Source organism: Halyomorpha halys, unplaced genomic scaffold (assembly GCF_000696795.3).
Source record: "Halyomorpha halys isolate HHAL.00 unplaced genomic scaffold, Hhal_1.1 Scaffold4450.1, whole genome shotgun sequence".
Classification (NCBI taxonomy): domain Eukaryota; kingdom Metazoa; phylum Arthropoda; class Insecta; order Hemiptera; family Pentatomidae; genus Halyomorpha; species Halyomorpha halys.
Window position 1 is genome coordinate 43,999 of NW_027112163.1, and position 11,803 is coordinate 55,801.

Below are 11,803 nucleotides of genomic sequence, written 5' to 3' on the forward strand. Positions count from 1 at the left end.
TTTCATAGTTATTAAGAGTTTCTTATGTATTTTGATAAGGTATGACATGATATAAGTCTTCCAATATCCTATGGTATCATTTTATAATTATTATTACTTTAATTCGTTAAATTTTCGATATCGATATTTTAAAATATCGATATTTAAGGTCCGATATAATATCGATATCGATATTGCTATCCGATATAGATATCGATACCGATATCGATATTTTCTTTTCGATATCCCATCCCTAGGTTGGCCGTGAGAGTGTGCTCCATTGTGGGTAGATCAGAGGTATCCAACGTGTATAATAAAGGTGCTAGTACAGAGCCCTGCGGAACTCCGGCTTCTGCTACGAAATATTATGAGAGTAATGAGCCCTTTCTAATCCAGAAATATTTCTCTTCTAAATAACACTTTAGGATTTGATTGTAGGTGCTGGGAAGAACTCAGTTTATACAGGATTTGAAATAGACAAAAATTAATTTTGTTTACATAAACACGTGTGTTTTATTATTTTATTTTAAATAATTTAACTTATTAAAAGTGGAGATACTATAATTAACAAATAACCATTTTTTGCCTAAATATATAATCATGTTCCTTGAGATATCTAGAGGTTTATCCCAAAATATATTTTTATTATTATAAAACCAACTGGCTCAGCCTTTTTTTTATATTGAAATATCTTTCATTTCAGGCTGTTTATTTAATTTAAATAGTTTCCACATCAACTTAAAAATAGGAATGCCTCTGCATAACCAGTATACATTCACTTCACAGGTCCTGACAACATTAAGTACAAAAAGTTTAAAAATCTTCCAAACAGCACAAGACAATGGTTACTACAACTATGTTTGGAAAACCGGAAAATTACTGAATATCTAGTGCAATTCTACAGTCATCCTAATCCTGAAAACTGGTAAAGATAAGCGTATCCCATCTAGCTACCGCCCAATCTTTCTTGGGTTTCTACAAGTAGTATCTGCAAAATAGTAAACAGAATGGTCAATAGAAGATTAATTTTCATCATAGAAAAACATAACCGTATACAATCATTCCAATAGGGATTTCATAAAGGCCGATCTACAATTGACCACTTGATAACATTGGAAACAGAAGCATAGTATGCATTTATTAACGGGCAAGAAATGATAGCTGTTTCCTTTGATATGCTGAAAGCATTTGACAATACAAATCGTTCCATTATTTTACAGAAGCTGTCCTCTATAGGAATCACTGGACAAGTACTCTAATTTATCAAAAAATTTTTACAAATCGGCATTTTATGGTACAAGTTGGATGGAATACAGGCAGATTAATGGGGTACCGCAGGGATGTGTCCTCAGCCCCACTCTATTTTCTCTGGCTGTGAATGATTAGGACTCAATTTCCTAAAGAACTTTAGCTACTTTTGTTCGTCGACGATCTGGCAATCTTTTATCGATCAGGCAGTATTCAAGATATTCATTAATAACTACAAGACGCAATAAATAGGATAAAAAATGGGTCATATACTGTCAATATTTAATTTTCCATAAACAATACAAAAGCCTCCACTTCATTAGGAAACGATACATCTCAATCACCCGATCTAGGAAACTCCTTATTACCATACACCGATTACCACAGATTTTTAGGCCTAACGTCTATAGCTCGGCTCGTTCCCAAGTGCTAGATTTAAGCGATAGAAATCGCGACTAGAGTATTTCGAACTTATGATCTGAATCTGGACTATCACCACTTTGGTTTAGAAGATCTAAGCCATAAACTACGGTTCAAAATTATATCCACAGACAATACATCCGACACATAAATATATTTTTTAATTCAAAATTTTCCATTTCTTTTCGGAAAAACAAAACAAAATTTAACACTTCTGTAATCAGAAAGACTCTCCTCGGTTATCGCTTTTCCCAAAACGATAAAAATTGACAAATCTTTTAACAATTATCCACCATGGACCCTGCAACGTCCAAAAACAATTCTAGACCTGTCCAAATACTCAAAAAATTAATATTTTTATATTCGAAGCCCACTTTCCAGAGTCCTTTATAATCTATACAGGCGCATCAAAATCAGTCCAATCAATAGTATCATCCTTCGTAACTAATGACTCAGAGTACAAAATTAAACTAAATAACTAAAATAGCAGCAGCACTACACTTCTGTTTGTTTTTTCGAACCACAAACATATAACAATAATTACAGAATTATTAAGCTCGTTAAAAGGTTTAGATTGTATGTATCCAGGGCAATCAAAAATAGTCAGCATCCATTTTTACTTAAACCATCTACACAATATGGGTATGTCAGTTATATTTATATGGGTTCCATGCCATGTAGGAATCGCAGGGAAATAACTTCCCGATCGCTCTGCAAAAGAAGCACTCGCGCTTCCGGGACAGGGTAAAGCAATTTCAACTCTATCAGAGATGAGCAAACCTCATTAGAAAAGAAATCAAAGATAGATGAAGATCTTTGTGAAATGAAAGCCCAAGGAGTAAACTGAAAATTATTGTACTGACCAGGCTGAGAATAGCTTACACGAGGCTCAGCCACTCCTATCTCATTCAAAAGAAACGCCTCCGAACTGCCAGTATTGCAACAACAATTTGAAAATTAGCCATATTTTCGAACAATGGCCATATTTCACATCAAAACCTCAATAGCTTATGATTAAACCTGGATATTTAAAAAAAACTTGGAGACGATGATAAGATAATAGAATTAGTGTTATAGTTTTTAAAATCATAAGGTTTACTGACAAAAATATAAGATTGAACGGGAAAAAAATAAATAAAATAATGATGAAATTAAAGATAAATAAAATTAAACAAATGTAAGCAAAATTAAATAAGGTATAAATGGCGTTGATGACCAATGATGTTTTGCGCCACTAAAAAAAAAATCACCGGTTTAAACGTTCGTCAGTATAAATTATCATTTTAACGATGTATTTCAGAGTTAAAATAATCAAAAGAAAAGTGAGCCTCGTACATAATAAATAATAAAAAAATATACACGCTTAACAAGAAAAATATAACAAGATAAATAAAATAATACTGAACGAAATAATATCATTAGACATTAGTAGGTACCGGAGAACGTTTTATGCTTGTTGAACAATTATACTAATAACTTCATTTCGTAAATAAACTTCCGTCTATTTCCACAAATTTACCAATTTTTTTGTGGAACTATTACAATTCAAGAACTAGGTGGGGAAAAAATCAGTTGTTTCACCTCATTTTTTGATTACTTTAATAAAAAAAAAAATGAGCTATTTATAATTGATGAGACTGCCAAGTAGGTAGGGGGAATATGATACGTTAAAAAAATTAATTTTCCATAAAACCACCTACATCACTAGAAAACCTAATTTATTATCTTTTAAAATAGCATGATTTTTCAAAAATATGAGCCTTAATCGAGCTGTGTTTGTTCAATGGTTGCCTAGATACAATTTAAAAAAAAAATCATAACTAAATAACGATAAATGAGTAATTAGTGAATTTATTTTAGGAAATCAATATCTGAGGAACCATAAGACGTATGTCTACTAGCACTCAAATTAAAGCAAGAAATAGTAGTATTTATATTTGCTAAAATAAATTCACAAAAATTAAATCTCTGAACTATTTGACATGCAGATATCTTTCAGCACTCAAATTAAACCTAGGTTAATGTGCTAAATATTAGTGTATGACATTTATCTTCGTATGAGTGGTAGTTTTCATGATATTGGCTAATTTTATCCGAACAACTAACTAACGAAACAAATCAAATGGTATCCTTATTAAAGTCCCAACATTCTTTAGTATATTATTAGCCCGACGTTTCGGCCAATTCAGCCATCCTCAAAGACAATCTTAAATATAAATTCACACCTCACATCGATTTAAAAAAAAAATGCTTTACAGGCTTTTTTGCCCAGGTCATCAAATTCAAGTCAAAATTATTTTTTTAGAACTTCATTATTTTTTTTAATTTTAATTTTAGATTAAACTACACTATCAACTATTAGATAAACAAACCAGTTATATGGTTCATGGTTTATTGAATATAAATGGTTTGTTTATCTAATAGTGGATAGAGTAGTTTTAAGCTATAAAAAAATATGGTGATTTTGACTTCAATTTGATGACCTGGGCAAAATAGCCTCTAAAAGATTTTTTCTTAAATTTGATGTGAGGTGTAAATTTATATTTAAGATTGTCCTTTAAGATGGCTGAATTGGCCGAAACGTGGGACTAATGATATAATAAAGAATGTTGAGACTTAATAAGGATACCATTTGATTTATTTAATAGATATTTATCTATACCTGTCTCAAGAACTTTAATAATTAATATATAATAAACTACATTATAGCACATAAACTAGGTTTAATTTGAGTGCTAATATACCTGATAATATATATATATATATATATATATACATATATAGGTTTAATGGTACTCGAGATATAGGTTTCCCTTACATAAATTCTACATATTTTTCATTACTTTTTTTTTAATGTTGCTTTTTAAGAAAGTATATTTCGGGAACAATTGAACTTAAATAGCTCTTTTAGGGTTCATATTTTAGCAAATTTACTCTTATTTTGTGATTTAGGTAGTTTTAAAGATATACAGATCCAAATTGGAACATCCACCTTTTTTCCCCAACTATACTTGGCAGACTAATCAATTTTGACTAATAACTATGCATAGTTTTGATTGAAGTAATAAAAAATTGGGGTGAAGAGAATAACTTTTTTTTCCTCTTGGACTATTAGTTCATCAAGGGTGTCGTACCAATGGTCCATGTGTATATATTTTAACACTTAAATAATAAATATTTTAACTCATAGCTGTTTTGATTTGGTAGTAGCACAATTTAGAAAAGATAGTTTTTAGTTTTTATTGAACGTACCCTAAAGTTAGACTCGTATTACTCTCTCAACTGTTTCAAGTTCACCCTACTTTCCACAACGTAAACTCAATACGCTATAATAGGGGTATATATGATGTGTTAAATGTAAAATGTTTTACCATATTAAATGCTATAAGTATAGGATTATAAGCAGCCCTATCTAAAGCCATGTTAAATGGTAAATGCATGAGAGCTCCTAGCGGATTTTCTGAGAAACATGTTTCCTAACCCTTCCTTCCTAAACTTCTGTTATTGTTTACTTAAAAGTTTTGATTAAAGTAATTTATTACAACATGCCTAAATTAAGTGAAAACTGGAAGTTTTGTGAAGGTTTGACTGTTGAGTGCCTTGTTGATCTTCTAACTGGTGAGGAATAGAATCAAGATAATTGACAACTGTCATTACATTATTATTATTGTTATCCATTGATTTATTCGTTATCGAAACATGAAAAACAGTACTAACACAATCAAAACACAAACTACGAGCAAATTACCAAACGCAACAACAAACAAAATTATGACATGGTCTGCTGCGTGACGTCATTCTCCATTTAGCAGACCTAGTAACATACTCTCAACCATGTTATATGTTATATCGTTTTAGCATGGTAAAAGAAGGAAATATTTCTCTATTCAACATGAGTCTATTTAACATGTTAAACTAAAGATCATGAATACCTCTAACGATATAACATATAACATGTTTGAGAGCCTGTTACTAGGTCTGTTAAATAGAGAATGACGTCACGCAGTAGACCAGCTGTACACCATTTTATTTGTTGTCGTGTTAGTAGTAAACTAATAAAGCAATGGATGACAAAAATAATAATGTAATGACAGTTGTCAATAAGCTCTTCTTGATTCTCTTTCTCACAAGTCAGAAGATCAACAAGACAATCATTGGCCAAACTTTTACACAACTTCCACTTTTCACTCACTTTAGGCATGTTGTAATAAATTATTTCAATCAAAACTTACAAGTAAACAATAACATGAAGTTTTGGAAGGAAAGGTTATAAAACAAGTTTGCCAAAAAAAACCGCTAGGAGCTCTTATGCATTTAAATTTAACTTGACTTTATAAAGGGCTGCTCACAATCCAATACTTGTAACATTTAACATAATAAAACATTTTACATTCAGCACAATATGTTATATCGTTTTAACATGGTAAAAGAAGGAATTATTTCCCTATTCAACATGAGTTTTTGTATTTAACACGATTTAACAAGTTAAACTAAAGATCATGAATACACCTAGTATCTTAGGAATACTTACCATATAAACAGAATAAAACTTTTTTTTTATGTAAAGCAGTATCTAAAATATTAAAAAGTAAATAAATAATTTCTTCAAAAACTGTTTTATGGTTATCTACAAAAATTAAAAAATCAGTAATTGCCTACTAGCGGGCAATTCAGGACAGGACTATCTTTTTATCAATATATTATAATTAGTATTAGAGAATGTTACTGTACATTACCTCCAACATTGGGAGGGTAAATACAAGGAGGTGATAGGAGGCAACTCGAAACTAGCATTGTGTTGATGAGATCTGCGAAGACCTCTCCAGCTAGCCCAGTTGCATGCCCAGGACAAGGGTTATATATGCCACCCGTGCTCCCGGTGTGGAGAAGTTCCTTAACCAGACACGCCTCCTGTCAACAAACTTCCATCATCAACAGTCTTGTTAAGTTTTTTTCACTAAAATCTTTTCCGAAAGTAATAGAAAGAAGTTGATGATTTTCCAGTGGTTATTTTCGGTTTATTTTCTATATATGTAATAGTGGATGTGTCTATTCTCTTGAAAATTCTACCGTAGGTATATCCACCACAGCTATCAGAATCTTATCCTAACTAAGCTGGGCAAAGGAGCAAGGTAATTATAGACCAGTCCTTTCTCTGGAGTGCTGGAGCTCACCAGCTCCGGATACCCAGAATGGACCAGAAGTCAGTAATACCTTACTTTCGCTCCTCCAAAAAAGAAGGAAACAATTACTTATTGACCAGACTGTACGTCGAAAACCTGAATGTACTCGAAAAGTGGCGGAGGTGACAGATTCCCAAACAATTTATAAATTAATTACCTGCCGATTCAACTGGGAATTCATCCTCAATTATAAATTGATGTCAAACTAGAGTTAAATCTCTTAATTTTATTTTGTAATATCTCTAATATTCTGTTACGGTTGCCATGGTGAAATAAAAACACTGGCGATATCTTCGTAGACAAGGGGTGTTACGGTTGTCATGGTGAAATAAAAACACTGGCTAGATCTGTGTATACAAGAGGTGTCACGGTTGCCATGGTGAAATAAAAACACTGGCTAGATCTGTGTAGACAAGGGGTGTTACGGTTGTCATGGTGAAAACAAAACACGAGCGATATGTTTGAGACGAGAGGGTTTTGATTTTGTGAGGGGACAGTTTGATTTTGGAAACTTGTATGTTCAGACGAGTGAGTTTTGGTTTTGTGAAGGTGACAGTTTCATTTCGGAACACGTTACGATTGTTCAATGTGAAGTGTTAATAGTTTAAAGGCCATCTGTCTTTACTGTTTCAACCGGAATATCACCATATGAGAAATGTTGTTTTGTTTTTCAAAATTATGCTGTTTACTTCAATAGACGATCATTAACAATAGAAGTGGAGGACTACGTGGGGTTTGAACTAAATTTTATTTTGTTTTTTATTTCATATTCACTTTTATACTCTTTTGTATAATGATGTAAATATAGTTATTAAGGTTAAGGTTAAGTCAACCTATAAGTTTTAATTGTTTTATTAATTGTTAAAAATTCTTTTTTTTCCTTTTTCATTCTCTGTATATATATTTTTTTTCTTATTATTACACTTTTGTGCATATAGTTCTGCTGTTCTTTCTCTGCTTTCAACTTGTTAATTTAATTATATTTTTGTTGTTGTTCACGGAATAGGTAACACCCCTAAGTTTTCTGTTATCTACTTGTAAAGGTATTCGCCAGTGGTCATAATTCAACAATTGTTTATATAGGGGTATATTTTAGTTATATTGTGGGCATAATGCTTCGGGGTTTTCGTTATTTCCAAGGAAAAAATAACGTGGCGCCTAAGGAGTAATTTATTCTGTAGTGGATTTTTACTCTGGTATCGGCTTATCTACTTAACGGTAATGATATCGATACATAGCTGCCATGGAGAGAGTTACCGCTTGCTCTAGGAGCGTGATCATCTGCTCTGACACGAACACGGTCTGGGAATCCAGTCGAAAAAATAGAAGAGGCGCTAAGTTCGAAGAGTTCATTGTGAGCTTGTAGTAATGAACGAAACCCCTGCTATTCATACATTTTCTTGTGTAAGAGGGTGGAGTTGGATTGATGGAGCCCTCGTCCGTAATAGCAAACCGGAGTATAGATTGGGCTCCCAGATCTGAGAAGAGTTCCGACCATCGAGCTATAGCTTTCAAGCTTATAGAAAGTTTCCACGGCATTGAAAAGGTGTACACAACCCGAAGAGCAAATTAAATTAAAATAATTAAATTTGTTGACGCGGAATGGGATGCGGCGGGAACTGTCCAACCAGCTGACTTGGACCGCAGAGTGACCAGAATCACAGACATTATTCGTGATACGGCTTAGGAATCTCTCCGGCACCAGAAAGTAAGGGCTCGCCCAGTCCCATGGTGGAAGAAGAAAAAGTGATGGGAAACAAATTTTCCCTCTTGAAAGGCGGTTAATATTATTAACTAACCTATACACTTATTGACACACATTCTGTTCATGAAGTAATTGTTCTCGCCTTTTTTTTTGAGTAGCGGTAGTAAACCAGAACTTAGAATAGTTAATTCTATATTGTACCTTATAAGTTAGAAAAACTGAACTATGGAAACTGCTGCTGAAAAATGTCGCTTATTTTAACCTAAACTTTACCTAAAGCGGGAAACAAGTAAGCGTGAAGGAATCAAATTTTCCCTCTCGAGAGAATGATAGTATTATAAACTAACCAATATAGTTATCAACGTACAATCTGGTCAAAAAGTAATTGTTCCCAACTTTTTCGGAGAAGTGATAGTAAATACTAAACTACATTGAGTTCGACATATTTGTCAGTCATGAGATTAATTTTCTTAATATTGGGCCATTGCCATATATTATGCGATGCATTGTAGTTCACATCAATATAAGGTTATGTTTGAACATTTTTTTTTCTTATCTATAGAATTCGCCAACACTTTAGTGAATTATGTTAAAGGGAATATGAAAGGACTAAAGTTGCATTTGATTATTCAAGTGTAAACAAAGCACCTAAGAACCTTTACCTAAGACTAGAATCGAATCTACGGTAGATTTAAATCACAACATACATTATCTCCTCGAAAGACTGGTTCTTCCTCTACTTCCAGCTCGACTTCTGGTTCATCCGAGGACGCCATGCCAATGACTATGAAGAAGTACATAATAACATTCCCTGTAAATTGCTTCATCTTTTGTAGGGAATCTCCTAAAGATGGTTCTGGCTCAAAACCACCCTGTCCTAATTTTTAGATGAGGGTTCAAAAAGTTACTCATGATTCAAGAAGGTCTTCGCACTTATCATTTTATATACCCTAACCTTGACGATTGTGAAAATTAACATTTGTATAGTATCGATTCCGAAATGATACATATGTGTTTTGCTTAAGAATCAAATGAGACTTTATTATTAAAAGTATATTTTAGAGCATATATGTATATTTTTGTTTTTAAATTATGAATGAAAATGTTTAAGATCGATTTACTTTGATTAATTTGAAGATATTACTTTTGAAAATTCCCAATAAACCATTCAATAGGAAATTCAAGAGAGAGAGGTGTTATAGTATTACTGTAAGGCAACACTGTGTAAGCTCCCTACTTGTATCTATTTATTGTGTCGTGGCCATCATCTTTTCAGGCGCCTCTTAGGATTGTCAGGAATGGAAGAGGAGGCAAGGATAGAAAATAGTAGGTTTAGGTTGTTAGGAAGTTTCTAATGGAGGGAATAATATGTGGTTCGGGCTAGATCGGTTACATTTGGAACATTAAGATCTCCTGATGTGTGAGTGATAAAATGCATGGTTTTATTTGTGACAAAGTAAGGAGCATTGATGATTTTACGAAGGATTGTAAGGATGTGTACATTTTAAATGAATGAAAGCCTTTCTAAAGGTTTCAAGTTATGATTTGATTTATACCTATTCAATTCGTAACAACTTCATTAATTTAAAATATATTCCCAGTAAAGTTCAAATAGTTAAATATCTCAGACCAACTAGATTTGAGACTGAGCCCACTTCAGCAGGTATGGGTGAATTGGATAAGCACATTTAATAACTTCTTGGAATTGGAGACAGAAAATCTTACAGATGAAGACAGATTTAAGTTATTTACAAACTACATGTTTCATTATGTTTACGATTTAGTAAGTTATTTAGAGAGATTCTATATAAAAAAGAAAACAAAATCTTTGTTACGTACTTACTCGCAACAAGAAGACAACAAGCGAGAGAAAGTATAGGCCGGCTTGAACAAAATTTAAATCTCCTTACCTAGGAATATGAATTCAAAGCAACTACACCTTCTCAGTATAAGGCTGAATAAAACTTCGGGTTTGAAGGAGGCTGTAAATCAAGCTCAGACCCTGGAAATGGCTCACCAACAATCCACGAACCATACCAGGAAAAGTACTCGCAGCTGCATGCCATCCAATGTTGTCTAACAAGAAGAAATGTTAAAATTAACTTCTACTGTTCCTTCTGCTATCCCGAGGAAGAGGGTAGGGTCAGGTGGGGTAATTGGGAACGGAATACGTACGTTTCTCCTTCTCTTCACCATTGCGACCATAAATGTTATAATGTTACCTTTTTTTGCATGAACTTGTTATTAAACTCCTCATTCCACAATCTTTTTTTTTTTGGCCAAGACTCCCATTGAAGTCCTACTGCCTAACCATGGTTGGGGGTCAAAGTGCTTCATTTTGTGGGACCGCCACGCAATGAAAAAGTCAACGTCGCAGGCCGGATTCGAACCGGCACCGCCAATAGACATCAAATTTGTAAGACTGTGTCTTAACCACTGAGCTATAGGCGGCCGTTCCACAATCTTATTATTCAAAAGTAAAACTTGGCCTTATTTTTCGCGTTTTCAATTACTCCACAAATTCTCAATTACTCCGTGACGTAGGGGTGGTAGCTCGCTTCCTAACGTACGTTCGTAGCATCTTACTGTTCACTGGAACAGTCAATTAATCAAAAGACGTCATTATTTTGGCAAAAAAATTTTTTTTATTGTTGACATGAGAGAAAAAAAGTTTGGAATTCTGTTCCCAATTACCCCTGTGGTAAAAATCTAAGGAGTAATTGAGAATTGTCATACCCAGGTCGTAGAAGAATAGTTAAGCCAAAATCAGGATAGATACTTGAAATTTACTCAACTACCGACAATTATTGACAAAGAATGACTCTTACCTGAGAATCGTTGAATCACCTGCTGATGCAGTCACTTCACTTTGATTTTCAGAAATTATTCACAATATTAGCTGATCATATCACAGAACTTTTTTTTTATCCCCTTCTGGGCATTGCTGCCATACGGAGTTCGGCAAAAGTGGATTGCATTAGGATAGCGCATGCCACTACTGCCAATAATCATATTTTTTTTTAACTTTATTTTTCAAATCATCCATCAGGACCTCAATGTCCCCTATGTTGCCGATTTGGCCAGAACCAGATACCAATCCTTCCATGATAAACTTCCCAACCACCCAAACCAACACGTTTCTAACCTGGCTTCTCCTTCACTACCAAGTAATCCTCCTAGGCGTCTGAAAAGAAGATGGCCTCGAGGTCTTCTTCTTTAGAAATGTTTTTGGAGTTCTATCAATGGGTAGATTCTCCACATGTTTGTA

At 33.5% G+C, this 11,803-nt stretch overlaps 1 protein-coding gene across 1 annotated transcript in view; it reads right to left on the minus strand.

The window, feature by feature from the left end:
- LOC106691897 (glucose dehydrogenase [FAD, quinone]) overlaps positions 1-9,548 on the minus strand; it is a 19,740-nt gene extending 10,192 nt beyond the window's left edge. The window contains exons 1-2 of the mRNA XM_014437796.3: positions 9,243-9,548; positions 6,384-6,558 (exon numbers count right to left, since the gene is read on the minus strand). Of these exons, the coding sequence (XP_014293282.1) occupies positions 6,384-6,558; positions 9,243-9,362 (295 nt within the window). The 5' untranslated portion in view covers positions 9,363-9,548. The remainder of the gene's footprint in view (positions 1-6,383; positions 6,559-9,242) is intronic.
- Between the last annotated feature and the right edge of the window lie 2,255 nt (positions 9,549-11,803).